The sequence below is a fragment of the Mustela nigripes genome, chromosome 7, assembly GCF_022355385.1.
Source record: "Mustela nigripes isolate SB6536 chromosome 7, MUSNIG.SB6536, whole genome shotgun sequence".
In the NCBI taxonomy this organism is placed as follows: domain Eukaryota; kingdom Metazoa; phylum Chordata; class Mammalia; order Carnivora; family Mustelidae; genus Mustela; species Mustela nigripes.
Genome location: NC_081563.1, coordinates 112,990,494 through 113,006,704, shown reverse-complemented (window position 1 = coordinate 113,006,704; position 16,211 = coordinate 112,990,494). Strand labels below are relative to the sequence as shown.

Sequence of the window (16,211 nt, the reverse complement as noted above, 5' to 3'; positions counted from 1 at the left end):
TGTACCCTTGATGTGCTATCCTGAGAATGGCACTTTACCTCTGAGGTCTTCCTCCCAAAACACACAACCTCCAGCCTAATTATGAGATAAACACGAGACAAATCCCAATTGAGGGACATTATGCAAAATGCCTGACCAGTTCTCAGGATGGTCAAGGTCATCAAAAAGAGGGCAAGTCTGAAAAACTGTCACAGCCAAGAGGAGCCTGAAGGGACGTGACAACTAAATGTAGCGTGGTATCCCCAGTGGGATCCTGGACAGAAAAAGGACATTAGGTAAATACTAAGGAACTCTGAGTAAGTGTGGACTTTAGCTAATAATAATGTATCCATTTTGGTTCATTAATTGTAACAAATGTCCTGTACCAACCTAAGAATTAATAATAGGGGAAACTGGGTCTAGGGGAACCCTGTACTACCTTCCCAATTTTTTCTTTAAATCTAAAATTGTTCTATATAATTTTTTTAAAAACAAGGATCAAGAGATTGGTAACTTCATTTGGACTGGAACGAACAGTAAATACCTGGTGGAAAATCCTACTTTGGGCTTCCTGAACATGGTGACTCATGTAACCAGGCAGGTCCACCAGCACCCGCTGATGGGATCTCGTTTCCTTGTACCCGTGCTTTACTGTGCTGGCAGACAGGAAGAACCCCCCAATGAGAGAAGCTCCTGTTGCTAGCATTCATTGAGTGCTCTGCTAGCAAGCTAAGGTTCCTGTCCTATAGCCTTCAGAGTAGATCAACACCAAGTGTGGCTTATGGTCATCTGTTGAGTGTATATGGTTGAACCCGAGGAGACCCCCTCATGCACACTGCAGTAGGTGATACGCAGGGGGATGATATGATCAGATTTCCATTTTGCAAACATTCTCTCTTTGGCTGCTCCCATGTGCAAAGGGGAAAAGATCAAAAACAGAGACCCTTGGGGAGGTTATTGTGGTTATGTTGGCGTGCCACAAGTCTTCAATCAGTTTCCTCCTTGTGTATCTATCTGGTGATGTCTGAGTCTCTGTGTGTGTGTGTGTGTGTGTGTGTGTGAGAGAGAGAGAGAGAGAGAGCGTGAGCGCACACTTTTCTAGAATATTAGAGCATCACTTAATCTAGAGTTTTTCAAAGAATAATGATGCATAACGTGATTTTAGGTGTTACATAGGTACCGAGAGGCCTGGGTCACTGGGGAAGGTAACAGTGTCCCACCCTCTAGAGTATGTCTATATCTGTACCTATACATGTACCCCTATATGTATATATCTATTCATTTTAATGGCTAGGTATGTATTTTAATGTGTTTTAGAAAAATATATAACTAGCCCGTGAAACCAGAGATATTATGGATACTATTGCTAAGAGTGAGAGAGAAAAAAATATGAATGTCTATAAAATTGGGGTAACATAATCTGCTGGTTTCCTCTAATATTTACTCTCCCTTTCTCCTACTGGGGTAGTACCTGGCACAGTGCCCTTTAAATAAGGATCCCATTTCCCAGCCTCCCTTGCACTTAGGTGTGACTAAGTGTAATGGTAAGCCCTTAGACTGTCAGAGGAGGTGGTGTGTAGGCAAAATATATTGAGTGTTCTTAAAGGAAGGGGACATGATTTCCTTCTTCTTTTGTTGTTCCAGCTGCCAGGATGCAGACCTGATGGCTGGAACTTGTGTAGCCATCTTGGTCCATGAGATGGAAGAGCAACAAAATGGATCCCAGATGACCAATGCGACTACCAACTTAGGATAATTTCCCATACTTTTATTTGTGAGAGAAATAAACTCCTATGTTCTATAAACTACTATTACTTGGGATTTTCTGTTACTCAGAGGATCTATTCCAATCTATATTTGTCAGTTTAAAGACAAATATAAGTAAATCAAAGTAGAAGTGGGTAGGCAAAAACCGAGAAAGTAGTACAAAAGTGGCTGAAGTTTGAAAAATACAGATCCAGTCAGCCCCCCTGTGTTCCAAGTGAGAAAAATCAGGAAACAGTGTGTCCAGGAGGGTGATAGGAAAGAATAACCCAGGTAAGATTGAGGTTTTGCTGCATGAAGGAGAAGGAAGAAAAGAAGAGTGTTCCTGGGAGAGGTAATAACACTTAAACAGAGGTGAAGTGATAGTAGCGAATTACTTGTGTGTTTATTTGACAAACATTTATATAAACCTCCCCATATGCCAGACACTCTTCCTTTTTTAAAAAAGATTCTATTTATGTATATTTATCTATTTATTTATGAGAGAGCAAGAGCAAGAGCAAGTGAGTACACATGCAGGGGGAGCAGCAGGCAGAGGGAGAAGCAGGCTCCCCGCCAAGCAAGAAGCCCAATGCAGGACCCGATCCCAGGACCCTGGGATCATAACCTGAGCCGAAGGAAGATGCTCAACCAACTAAACCACCCAGGCATCCCACCAAACACTATCCTAAGTGCTTTACAAATATTAGCCCACTTAATCACCTTAACAACCTTATCATACAGGTGCTATTCTCCTCATTTTAAGCTGAGGCAACTGGGCACAGAGAAGTTAATTACTTGCTCACAATCAATATACCACAGACCTCAGACTCAAATCCAAACCTCAGGAATGCCTGGGTGGCTCAGTTGGTTAAGTGTCCAACTCTTGGTTTTGGCTCAGGGTCATGATCTTAAGGTCTTGAGATTAAGTTCTGTGTCAGGCTCAAGGCTCAGCACAGAATCTGCTTGAGATTCTCTTCTCTCTCCCTGCCTACCCTTCTTGCCCCTCCACTCCCACTCTGGAACAAGCGTGCACTCTCCTCTCATACATACATACATACATAAATTCATTCATTGATTCATTCTTTCTTTCTTTAAAAAAAAAAAATCCAAACCTCAACTTGGTGCCCATAACCACTATGCTAGGTCCCATCATAATTTTCAAAGCACATGTAAAACTTCCAAGTCGTTGACATTATTCCCATATATATATATATTTTTTTTTTGCATTTGGAAAATTTGAGTGCCAAAGAGAAAAGAGATTGATCTCTGGCCACACTGAAGGTCAGTAGAAGTGTAAGCAGAACCAAGGGCTCTGACTTCCAGGTTGATTCAGGGATGTCAGACCTAAAGTTCCAGCGCTGATTGGCCACATGCCTAGTGTCCCCTACCCCATTCACTTTCATCTGTCTCTGGGCATCCTGCTGAGTGCTGGTGGTATCTATCTATCTATCTATCTATCTATGGTCCCATCCTGCCCAGCTCATCTGGTTTTCCTGGTGCTCTGATGCTCTTATGGAGTGCCTCTGATATCCCAATAACGCGGCATGGTTCGGGGTTTAGAGGAAATGAACTGGTGGCCATGCATTCTTCAGGCCCTGGAGGGAGTGTCCACACCCCCGCCCCCATGCACACACATCTTCAGCCAGCTCAGCCTCCATTTCCTTCCTCTCCACACAGTCTGTCAGAAGCTCCCAGCTTTGGAGAATGAAAAACCTGGATGCTGTGATTTCTCCCTCACCTGGAGAGAGAAAGAAGGGGAATCAAGACTTACGTCCCCAGGCTTTGCAAAAGCAAGCACCTCTCCCTGGCAGCTCCATGAGGACAGGGTCCTTGTCTCCTCTTATCCCCGTGCCTTCTTCCCAGGCCAGCCCAGGGTCAGTGCTCTGGAGGCATGGGGTTCCCTGGATTTAAAGCACCCCCTGGGAGATGGTGGGTGCAGGAAGAAAGGAGGAGGCTTGCTGGAGCATCTCCTGTGTGCCCCCTGTCCCCGTGTTGTACTTCACAGGGCTTGTCTCCCCTGCATCAATGACAGCTTCGTCACTTGGAGCTCATCCACTAGGGGAGGAAACAGGAGCTCGGATCAGGCAGGCATCTCACCTCAGAGTCACACCCAAGGTCAGCTGGGTCCAGGATATTCTTCCCACTGCCCCTTTCTGCTTCACTAGAGTCTCCACCGCCTCACTGGGGGCAGGGGCTATGCTCATCATGTCCTAGGATGTAGGACTGTGTACTGGATACTGGCCGTGGGACAGTGTGCGTAGGACACCTGCATACCACGGGGCTAGTGTGCTGTATAAAGGACACTCACACACAGCACAGATGGGCTCAGAAAGAGGTGCCTGGGATTCCTGTGTATGGTGCACATGAGGAGAAGGACATGTTGTAGGTTCGGTTCCCCCCGAGAAGTAGACATGAGACAAGAATGTGAGGGCAAGTGGCTTTTCTGGAGGGTGGACCCGGAAAGCACAGTAGAGAAGTGGGAAAATGAGACTGAGAAGGGAAGGCCTCCCATACACTGCCGGTGCATCAGTGGGCATGTGACTGCTACGGGCACCTGGGCCCCATCCTGAAGGATTCCTGAGAGCTGAGGGAAGGGAGGTATTCACCCATAGACCCCTGTTTGTCATTGGTGAGGGATGCTCCTGTGCCCCCAGCCTGTCCTTTGCATGGGTTGAGCATGTTTCCTAAGTAGAGAGTCAGATGTGCTTTGCAGGAGGAGGCCTGGATGTATATGGTGAAGGTAGGTGTTGAGGGGCTATGGATAGGGGAGGGACATTGGCTCAGGACCTACAGGTACAGACATAGATACAGGGCAAGGGAGCAGACAAGTGATTGGATTACTGGCCTTGTAGGTCTGGGCTGAAGTGGGGGCTGCTGGAAGGGATAAGTAGCCACAGGAAGAGAGGTGGTGTTGGGCTCCCCACGCTGGCTGGACTCCATCCTTAGCCCCCACCCCCCACCCCTGTTGGTGTGTTAGCATGTGCTTTCTTGGTGGGAGACTGGGAGGGCTCAAGGCTCTCAGAATGCAGAGACATCTCTCTGCCCACCTTCCATCTTGTTCATATTTTGAGAAGTGGGGGTGAGGGCAAAAGGTGCCCAGGGTACAAGGAGGGATATCACCAAAGGCTGAGTAGGACCCTAGACTAGGAGTCAGACATGGAGGCAAAATGAGATAACATCTCTGACCCCACTTGCCCCATCCATGTGCCTCAGGGCAGGTCACCTACCATTCTTGCCTCTTGGGTGAGCATCACAGACATCCTGTCCCTGCTATGGACTTTACAGAACTGCTGTGAGGAACAGATCAGGTCATGAACAAGAAAACATGTGAAAGAAAATAAAATATATGGGGAAGGGGGTGGATTATGGAAAGGGCCTGAGCAGGGAAAATCAAGGAGCCCAGCTTCTGCAGCTGGCTCTGCTGCTATTTTTTTAGGAGCTGGAACCCTGTAGTAAAGACCCATAACAATAGTGTTTTCAAAAAACAACTTATTTCTCCTTCGTGTTAATGTATACTTGGCATGTGGCTTCACCAATCTCAGGAGACCCAGGTTCCTTCTATCTTGTTGCTCTGCCTTCTTACCACTTATGTTCCAAGATGGCTGCCCCACCTCCAGCCCTTCAGTCTACGTTCCAGTCAACAGAAGGAGGACAAGAGGAGGGGGCAGGAAGCCTCCTCCTTCCTTTTAAAGGCACAAACCAGAAATTGCACACCTCACTTCCATTCATATCCCATTGGCCAGGAATTGCATGGCCACACCTACCTGCGAGGGAGCCTGCAAATGTAGTCTTTTGCCATGTGTGAAAGGGAGAAGGGATATTGAGGGACACCTGCAATTTTTACTATAGTTGCTGACTTGTGGGGGCAATTTACATGTCCAGTGGAGCCATAGTTTCCTTGTTTGCAAATTCATTCATAACATAATAATATAATATTGTTTTGTGTATTATTTTATATGTATCATATAATATATTTTGGCATATATATTATATAATATGATCTATTATGTATATTATATATCATGTGTATTATGTATCAAATATCTATTGTATATTATATAATATATAATCAATTACATAATATATATCAATTATATATTATATTGCATATATGTGTCATACTTGTAGTGTGAAGAATGATTTTTGAACCACTTGATCGCTAATGGATCCTCTCACTAGCTGGACCACTGACCCCAGAGGTCTGGTGTGAGGTCTGTCTTGCTCACCATTAGGTACCTGCAGCATCCAGGGCAAAGTCTAGGACACGGAAGCCGTATTATTAGCAGCCCATGGATGATGAATGGGTGGCCATTCTGGCTTTTGTATTTGGTGAGGACATTTCTCCTCACTCAAGGGTTTAAGTTTTTCCCTTTATAGGCCTCCTGGATCCAGCACCCTTTGTCCCTGTGTGTCAACCCTTGCTGAGCCTGCGAAGTAAACTGTGCTGTGAGCCAGGATCTTGAAAGTGGGATTAAAAATAAATGAAAGTGCATCAAAACAAGTTAACCACAAGAAATGGCTTTCCAGGGTAATTGGGCATCAGTGCTAGAGGCGAAGGACAGAGTGTCAGACTCTAACTGCCAAATGGTCTTATCAACACCACTACTGTGTCAGGCAGAGAACCCACTGGGCCCGGCTTGAGACCTTCCATGACCCTCCACTCCTGGGAGACATGGAGCAAGACTGTCCCCGTCAGGGACAGGTCAGGGAGAACAGGTTCGAGTTCCAGCCCTGCTGCTCACCTGCTGGGTGGATCCTAGGAAAATCCACAATGTTTTGAGCCTCAGTCCCCTCAAAGGTTAATAGTAGAAGCTACCTATTATCAACTATCAAGCATGGAAAACAAGGGTACCTACCTCACAGCACCCTTAGCATCTCCATAATTTTTTCACAGCGTGCCAAGCTCAAATAAATACCAGAGGCTTGTTTATTAAGCAGCTAGGTTCAAACAACTTAATTAATAGTAGTTCCGCCAGTAACTGGCAGATGTCATTGTATCTCCCTCAGAACTGTAAAATATCTTGCGGTGTCTCTGTGAGTTTTCTGCAGTGTCTCAGGGTGCTGGGGCACATGGTTTGGGAACTGCAGCCATACGGTTTTGAGGACAAAACAGAGTTATGCATATCAGGGGCTTAGCCTGATGCCTGGTCTAGAGTAGATCAAAGAATGCTGGTGGTCCTAAATCATCCTTCAACTGTCATTCTGAAATGACCATCTCTCTTGTTCTTTCTCTGTCTCCCAGCAATGCCATAGCAATTTTTTTCTGCCTCGGGCTCCTGCCATCTCCTCATTTCTGCTTGCCACCTTCCCCCGGGTCCCTCCATGCCCAGGGCCCCTCCTTACCTACCTTCCTTCCTGGTCTAGAATTGGGGCTCCCACTTCTCCACTCCTCCCTGACTCCACATGCTTGGCAGGATCTCTTTGCAGGTGGAGTGTGGGTCCCTGCCCTTTCACTTTGGGCTGCGCCATGTGATTCTCTGTCCAGTGGTGCGCACCAAAGCGACAGTGTGGCATCTTGAGTCTAGGCCTTAAGTGTTGCATGATTCCACCTGCTCTCTTATCCTTTGTCACTGCCAAGAGAAAAGCATGGTCAGTGATTCCAGGGGGAGCAGAGGCCCACAGAGAAGGCTCAGAGCTGCTGATCTGCAGACCATCTCAGTCAAGCGCAAAAAGAAGTACTTGCTGTTTGAAGGTATGGAGTTTTGGAGAGCTTTGTCACACAGTGTTCTGTGACAGTCTGACCTCCTCATCTGTTGGCAAATTCCCCTTCTCTGAGAGGAGATCTGATTGAGTCATTTGGTCACCACCCAGGACACAGGTCCTTTCACACTGTTTCATACCCACAAACTGTCCTGTCAGATGGTTGCCTCAGGCTGGGACACCACCTCTGACCCAGACAATTGTCCTATAATTACAGGGTCATGTGACACACAGCCTGGTGACTTGACTGCAAGGAATGGTTTCTGGCCCCTCTGGTTAGGAGGCATATGCAGGTGGCAGATGAGAGTTTCTTGGACCCTCTCTGATTCTAAAGAGTGACCTTGGAACCAGGAGAAATTGCACACAAAATTTTCTCTGCATGTGGCAGAATCCGTCCCTGGCTGTAAACCCCCCAGGGGCTCAAGAAATGTGACATTTCTTACAACTCAGTTTGGTAACTATTTTGAGTCTCATCCTACCTAAGATGGAAAGGATGAGGCCCAAGTTCACATAGAAAGGTTGGTAGAGCTGGAGTTAGATCCCAGGTGTCCTGGCTTCCTGTAGGGACCCCTTTTCCTGCTTGGTGGATCACAGACTTGCCAAGAGCCCCAGCTCCCGTCTCCAAGCTGGTGGCTGTGCCTCCTCATTCCACTGAGTGCTTGCTGGGTAGAATTCTGTACAGCACTTTCCTCCCACCGAGTACTAGTCTGCCTCCCTAGGTCCTGTACCCACTGCCCTAGCTCTGGGACTACTCTAAAGGTATGCTCTTTTTTTCTTTAATTTATAAACATTTGTTTTCATTTTTACTTCTGTGAATTCTGTTTAGTTCTTTTTTGAATCTGCCTTTTTAGTAAACTTTTCTCTTCTGTTTTTTAATTCTTTCTTTTATGAACTAAATTCTTTCCAAAACACTTTGTTGTTATCTTCATCTGAAGTTGTTGGGAAAAGAGGGGCCTAACCCTGCTGTTGATGGTGTCTGCTGACTCTCACTTATGGTACATGATTCCCTTGTAATTCTGAATTCTGAATGCCTCTGTAGACGAGCTTTGTCTCTGGACCACTTGTGCAGCCTAGGTTGAGGGCAGGTCCCTCCAAAATGGGTTGAGTTGGTTTTACTGGTCCCCTCAGCTCTCTGTCTGGGATTACCGTGTTAATTCTTAGTTTGGAGTTCCTCGCTCATGTAGATAGAATAAATTATCTTAAAGCCTATGTGGGAATAGATCCTATTTATTTCCATCATAATATTAATTTGATTATTGTTTGTTTGTTTCCATCCACTCCAATGTCCTCCAGGAAAACGGGACCTGTGTCTCTCCGATTTGGGGCCATATCCGTGCCTAGAGCAGAACTTAGCACCTAATAGATACTCTATAACGGTTTATTGAAAGAGACAACTAAAATAATACCCGCTTCATAGTATGTTATGAAGAATAAATGGTGTGTCTGTCGGCCTGTGTTTACCCAATTAAAAATGAGGTTTTATTGTCTCACAAAACAGGCAGATGCTCTTGATTCTGTGACTCAGTTGTTCTAATGTCTCTGCAGGGTTTTTTTGGCCCTTGTCTTAGGGTTGCAAGATGATTACTGTAGCTCCAGGCATCATGTTCACATTCCAGGATGAGGGAAGGAGAAGGAAGTTAGAGTTTAGGAAGAGCTTCATTGACGTTTTTCCTTTTCTCAGGAAGGTGGGTTTCCCTGAAGTCTAACAACTAATTTCTGCTTTGATCTCCTTGTCTAGAAATGGGTCGCAAGGACACCCCAGAAATTAGGGGACCTGGAAAGTGACTCTATGGTGAGGTGAGGAGGAGGGAGGGGATTAGGGACACAGATGTGGAATCTGCCCCAATTGGGGTCCCGTATAGGTAAAGCACTGGAAGAAAACTAAGCCTTCAGAAAGGGACACCTATTCTTGTAATTGTTAATTCACCATTAATATTTATATTATTACTATATTAATTTTATTATTAATATACTAATTTTATTATTAATATTAACACTGAAAGCTTTGCAATCACTATGATCCTGTTGGCAGCAGACTTTGGACTCTGGAGCCGCTGGGCACTGAGGTGCCCATACCCCAATGGTCTCCCTCCCTCTCTCCTTATTCTGTTCAAAGCACTGAAGCCCTTTAAAAAAAAAAAAAAAAAACCCACATTTTTCCACCGTAAGCCACATCCTGCTCTCATTAACTCCATCCTCAGTGACTTAGCCAGACCCCTCTCCCTCCCGGAAGCAGGTAGGAGACTGTATAAATCAAAGGTCCCTCGGGCCCATCAGCAGGTCAACGTCAACAGTTCCTCCAAGGACACTGAGATGAAAACAGAAGAGCCAACCGCAAGTCTTGGGCAGACCCTGGAGTGGCTGAGAAAGGAGCTGGTAAGGCTTTGCATTTCTTTTTACCTGATCGCTCCACCCCGTATCTTCCCAGGTTCCTTGGGACCCTCCCTTTTCGGACCCCCCGGCTGGGGCAGAGGCTGCAGCGAGGGTGTAGGTCCTGCGGCCCCCACCCTGCCACCCCGGGGATACCAGCCATAAGGCGCACAATGGCTGTCTTGGGGGCTGGGATAAGTAGGTCGTGGCCTACATAGGAGGCGGCTCTGGGTGCTGTAGCAGCCAGACTGGCCTTGGAATCACACCACGTCCTGGGAGTGCGCCCAGCTCTGCTGCTGTGTGGCCTCTGCCAGTGATCTTACCTCTGTGAGCCTCAGTTTCCTTACCATACAATGGGGATGACAACAGGACCAACACTGCAGACATTATTTTACTAGTATGGGAAGGAGGCAGGTGTAATTCACTTCGTGTTCGTTTCCGCTTGGGGTATCACCACCATTGCCCAGGACAACATGGAGCACACCCACTGTCCTAGCCCAGACCCTCTAGAAAGCAGATGCCCACACAAGGATTGGGGTACTAATGATTTATTTGGAGGGGCAGCCCAGATGGTGAGAGGGGAGGAAACAGGGAGTGACAGCAAAAGGTGGTGCCATGTGAGGCCACGTACCATGCCACTAAGCAGGCCACCACTTTGCAAGGGGCCTCGAGAGACCCGGCGCTCTTTCAGCAGCTGGTTTTCCTGGCCACAGGCTTCTCTGCAGGGATGGAAGGGGAGCTGCACCCTGGGGAGAGGGAAGAAGAGGAACTCTGCCTGCCCAGATCACTCCTGTCTTCTGTTCCCTGTGGTAGAGACCCACCCCATAGGCCTTAACTTTCCTGAATTTCTGGGTCATGCTACTTGGTCCCTTGGGGACTGCTCAAGAAGCCTAGCCTTAAGCCCCTCTTTGTACCATTTTCTCCAAGTCCAAATATAGAGGGATGCCCCCCAAAGTGCATGGGGATAGCAGCCAAAAGAGAGAAAGAAGTGGTTCAGGGAACCTCAAAAAACACCCAGGGTTTGGATCCCAATAGGCCAGCCTCTCAGTCAGGGGAGAGACCCATGGGATTATCCAAAGACAACCTTTCTCGGTTGCCAGGTGACCCAGCTGGGACCCAGTCCTATCCTCAACCTAGTGGGTAGGGCTGACCCAGTAGGGCTTCTCATGGGACCAGGGGACTCCCGCAGCAGGTGGGACAGCTTCTCACAGTCCACAGGGATTCAGAGGCTGGACAGGGGTGTCCCTCATGCTCCCCTAAACAATGGGCTCCCACGCTGAGTCTGCTTGGTGCCTGAACCCAAAGGGCCAATATCCACCTGATAAGGTCTCTCTCTCTTTCACCACGTGAAGAGGGAAAACAAGGCAGTGCTGGGGGAAGCCCACATAGGGCATAGGCTCCCAGGCTCAAGCACCTCCCTCCACATGATGCCAAGAGATGGGAGTCTTGAGTTTCCACTTACGGATGCCAGCTTGTACACTGCCCAGAAGAGCCTGTTTTATCCTCGATCACATGGGATTTACTTGACTCCATAAGGGCACCTAAGCCCAGCCAAGAGGCTCCATTTGAATAACAGGGAAGGATCAATATTGGGCAGTGACTTTATGCAGGAGAAGGGACAAATCGGTAACACTGAACTACCATGGACCAAAATCCAATGTTCTCCCCTCCCTTATAAGATGGGGAACATAGAAGCCCAAAGACCTGGTGGGATCTAAAAGAGGGGAGAGAACTGCCACCATCTTGCGACAAGACAAACCAGTCTGATGGACTCAGTGGCACTCATTCAGAGGCAGGAAAGAACTTTCAGTACAGAACTTGAGCAAACTGAGCCAGAGCTCTCTCGCCCCGTGAGATGGGACACCGTGCCTCCTGGGGAAGCCAGTTTGCTCAGGGTTCACGGCCTTCAACTCCAAGGGCATGGAGTCTCCCACGTCCCTTACCACTGCTTCCCTGCTGGGTGCATTCTCACGAGCCTGGACCCAGAGCTGGCATTAAAGGTTGAAAGATAAAAATGTGTGGGAGGAAAACCCTAGAAGTGAGAAAACACAGACTTAATGTTTTCCCAAGAATTTGGGAAGGGGTGGCCCTGCTACCACACTCATTGCAGCCTGGGGAGCCCCCAGCATTCTCGGGAGGTGGTTCTCCCTCCTTCCATCTACTCTGTTGGATGGCCAGCTTCTGCTGGCGTGTAGGAAATGGCCTTTATCTTCACACCTGTGAAGTAATTAGTTTGTCATGAAAATAAAACGCTATTCTAGTGGGAAAATAATGTTAATAATTACCTCTGGAAAGATGGGCAGACAGAAGGGACACTGTTCCCAGAGGAGCCCCTGAGAAGCAGACTGAGTTGCTGGAGGGAGTGGGATGAGGTGGGGGAAACTTCCTCACAGGCCCTTTTGTAGCTTCTCAATATTGGATCATGTGTGAGAATTACTTAGTTGGAAAAAAAAAAAGATTTAACATCATATGATGTGAGTTATATCAACCAGTGTGGACAGAAGGACACATTTTTAGTGTTTACTTAATGCACTTAAAAAGAACAACGGTAAACTCTTTATGATAGAAAACTGCTGGATTCTCCTATCTGCTTCTGCATGCCATCAGATACCACATTACACATCATGTAGCTTCTGGAAAATTCCACTGAGGGCTCGTAAAAGTATAAAGGGGCAGAGAATATCTTAGTATTGTCATGAAAGTCGTTTTGACCTCCCTGGACCCCTAAATCTTTCTGGGATCCAAGGGTTCCCTGGGCCTTATGTTGAGGCTCACATAACATATTAACATACGTTAATAATTTACAAAGGGCTCCTGCCTGCCAGTAGGGTGCACTCCACTTTATTTTAATATGAAGTCACTTTCACCTTATTCCTATAAAGCGATTTGTTTGTTGCAGTGAGAATTAAAGCATACAGTGAGGGTGTAAATAAGAATAACATTTGATGATGCTGATGATGCTGAAAATTATCACAGGGCTTGTAGTTGAGCATCTCATATTTTAAAGATTTATTTATTTGAGAGAGAGTGTGTGAGTATGGGGGCAGAGGGAGAGGGAAGGAGAGAGAGAATCTCAAGCAGACTGCATGCTGAGCATAGAGCAGGATACAGGGCTCAATCCCATGACCCTGAGATCATGACCTGAACCCAAATCAAGAGTCTGAGTCCCAGTGTACTGAGCCACCCAGGCGCCTGGAGCATCTCATATTTTAAAACATAGACTGGCTCATTCAGTCCTCCTAAGAGCCTTGAAAGGTAAGTAGTTTGCTTTCCACTTTGCAGATAAAGAAACTGAGGCTTGGGTGGACACGCCTTCTGTGAGGCTGTGGGTCTGTCTCCAATGAGACAGTGATGGGAATAAACTTTCTGGGAAACGCCCAGCCCCCTCACGCTGATTCTCTCTCCTAGGCCGAGATGCAAGTTCAAGACCAGAGACTCCTGCTCACACTGAGGCATCTTGACAGTGTCCTGGAGGAGCTGCGCACTGAGAGTGCCCACTGGGAGGACTCCAGGTCCAGTGGAGGGACGTCCCCCGTCAGAGCTTGAGCAGGCTCTGAAGCCAGGGGTCATCCTCCCATCCCCACCAAGAGGCTCGCCCAGCTCCTCCAAGGGGTGGAGAGCAGACGAAGCTCCCTCCCTTAACTGGCCGGGCCTGACCCCCCCGGCTTGAACCTTCCCACCACTTGTCCAAACTTCGTGATGTTGCTGGGGGAGAGCACTGCAGTGGGAGTCAGGGAGCCAGGGCTCTGGGTTCTTCTCTGCGGTAATCCACGGTATATTCCTAAACCTGTCACTCAACTCTTCTGTTGCTCCTCCGGGTTTTTGGTGAGGCACAAATAAGGTATCAGATGTTGACTTGCTTCTCAAACACTGGCCTCTGGCCAGCACGATCCCCTCAAGGTGATCATTAGAACAAAGAAAGAACTCAGTGTGTGCCCAGGATGTTTCCTGTTACTATGGTGAAAAACAGACCCCCGCCCCATTAGAGTGACTCCGCAATTGTTTTCTGTCTTCCCAGGAGGCCTCCCCTTTCCTCTGTCTGAAAGCCACAGACCCCATTACCAATCTGGCCCTACAGATGGGCATGTGACCAGGCCTGGCCAATAATAACTCGCGATCACCCTAACAACATGATTGGCCCAACCGGGGACCATGCGACTCAACAGAGCCAATCACAGCCCTTCTCTGGGATCCTTCTCTGGGATCCCGCTCTGTATGTTCTTGCCCCTGGAGTTGCAAGGGCCACACGCACTTGCCGGGTGAAGAAGACCTGAGCGCAGTAGCAAGGAAAGAGAGGTGGAGGGAGGGCCATGGAGAGCTGGGCAGAGAGGAAGGTGCTGGTTTCAGGCCCTAGTTCTGTGAGTTACTTCTGTATTCTTTCCAGTGACAGAAACCAGTAAGTCCCATGACCGCCGTCCTCCGCCACACACACATTAGGTTTTGCTTAAGCTGACTTAGAGGGGTTTCCCTCCTGTGCAACCGAAAGAATCGGGAGGAACACAATCCGGATGTTCAAAGATGCAAAGAGAAATGCTGAAGAAAAGGGCATTTTGCTCACTCAGGATTGACAGCAACAGCTCTGCGACCGCAGACCCAGTCTGTTCTCAGTTGTGTGAGATGCTGGCCTCATCACTTTGACAGACTCTATCTGCCTAAGAGAGACTTTAAGTAAGACAGCCGAAAATTTAAAAAGCCTCATGTTAAGATGGTCCAGTTATTGGTAGGACTTTTGTTTTTGGAAAATCTACTTGCACGTTGTTAGAATATCATTTTTATGGCTTTGAAAAAGTAAACCCATTGTATACAGGGGCAAAGAGGGGGGAGGAGTGTTATATGTACAATGTTTATAGTCAGATTAACCTGGGATTTTAATACAATATTTGATAATATAAAAAAATATTTGTCCATCAATAGCTGAGTGGATAGACAGAATATGGTATATACATGAAATGGAATGTCGGTTGTTGAAAAGGAAGGAAATTCTGACATGTGCTACAACATGGGTGACCCTTGAAGACATGATGCTAAGTGCCAGGAGCCAGTCACGGAAGGACATTGTACGATTCCATTTATATGAGGCACCTGGAGTAGTCAGATCCATAGAAACAGAGAGTAGAAGCATGGTGGCCAGGAGCTCAGGGAGGGGACAATGGGGGAGTTGGTGTCTAAAGGTAACATTGACCTTATGCTACGTTTTACCACAGCTAAAAATAAATACTTAAAAAAAAAATACCTGTTCTGTGATGCTGGGACTGGGACCCCAAACACCACATTTCTGTGTTAACCAGCTGCTCTGGGTTAGACTTTGTGAGTCTTTGCCAACAAGTAGGGTGAGGCTAGAGGGACACCGCAGGGCTAGAGCAGAGAGAAAGAACTTGCTTTTTCATCTCAGTTCTTGGCTGCTGCTGTGGGCCCCAGGTCCTGGGAGCACCAGCCAGGAGGGCTTCTTCTCACAGCAGCTCTTCCCTTCTCAAGGTTCTAGATCCCAGCCCCAAAGGGCCCTTCTTCCAAAGCCAGAGACACCAGCTCCAGATGGTCTGAGCCTCCATCCTTAAAGCCTGGTTTTTGCCACATCTGGACCTTCTCGGGCGGGCGAGACATGAGCCCCAATTGAGGAGAGTGCCCTTCTCAGATATCTGAAGTTTACTTCCCAGGGCTCCTCCACTGTTTCTAAGTGTTAATAATTTCAGTTGCTTTTCTTTTTATCCTCAGCCCTGGCGCTACCTTCATTCTATCTTCGAGTTCTTTTTATAACCCTTCAGTCACCTAGTTAACAACTTTATACCTAGTTAGCAATTTTTTTAAATTTTTATTTTATTTTATTTTATTTTATTGAGAGTGAGCGCACATATGAGCAAGAGCGGAGCTGTGTGTGGTGGGGTTGGGGGGAATGCAGACAATCTCAAGCAGACCCCTCTGAGTGTGGAGCTTGACACAGGGCTCAATCTCATCACCTTGAGATCGTGACCTGAGCCAAAACCAAGAGTTGGATGCTTAACTGACTGAGCCACCTAGGCACCCCAACAATTCTTTACGTTAAATTTTCTCCCTTAAATAACTGAAGTGGCTTCTGTCTCCTGCCTGTTTCTGACTGACACAGCTCTGGCTAGTCCTACCAGTGTTGTTGGAATCACTAATGTCTATGTCCCTTGGTGCACAGGAACACGAGTTTCTCTAGGGCGTGTAAAGGAGGGTTGAACTGGAGGTAGTTGAATGCTCAAGTTTACAAGAAACCTGTTGTCCAGAGTGGGACACTCCCACTCTCAAAAGCAGTGTCTCAGAGTCCCTGTTGCTCCACATTCTCACCAACACTTGGCGTTATCAATCTTCATTGTTGCCAAGAGAGTGGGTGTAAAATGGTATTACAGTGTGATCTTAACGTGCATGCTTCTGATTATAAACGTGGTTGTCACCCT

The 16,211-nt window shown here is 47.2% G+C and overlaps 1 protein-coding gene across 1 annotated transcript; it reads left to right on the top strand.

Moving 5' to 3' along the window:
* Nucleotides 1-9,580: 9,580 nt before the first annotated feature.
* C7H20orf202 (chromosome 7 C20orf202 homolog) lies at nucleotides 9,581-15,559 on the top strand. The gene is given in 2 exon segments (XM_059407933.1): nucleotides 9,581-9,801; nucleotides 13,204-15,559. Coding segments are annotated over 2 exon segments (297 nt in total). The 5' UTR covers nucleotides 9,581-9,738; the 3' UTR covers nucleotides 13,438-15,559.
* The last annotated feature ends 652 nt before the right edge of the window (nucleotides 15,560-16,211 follow it).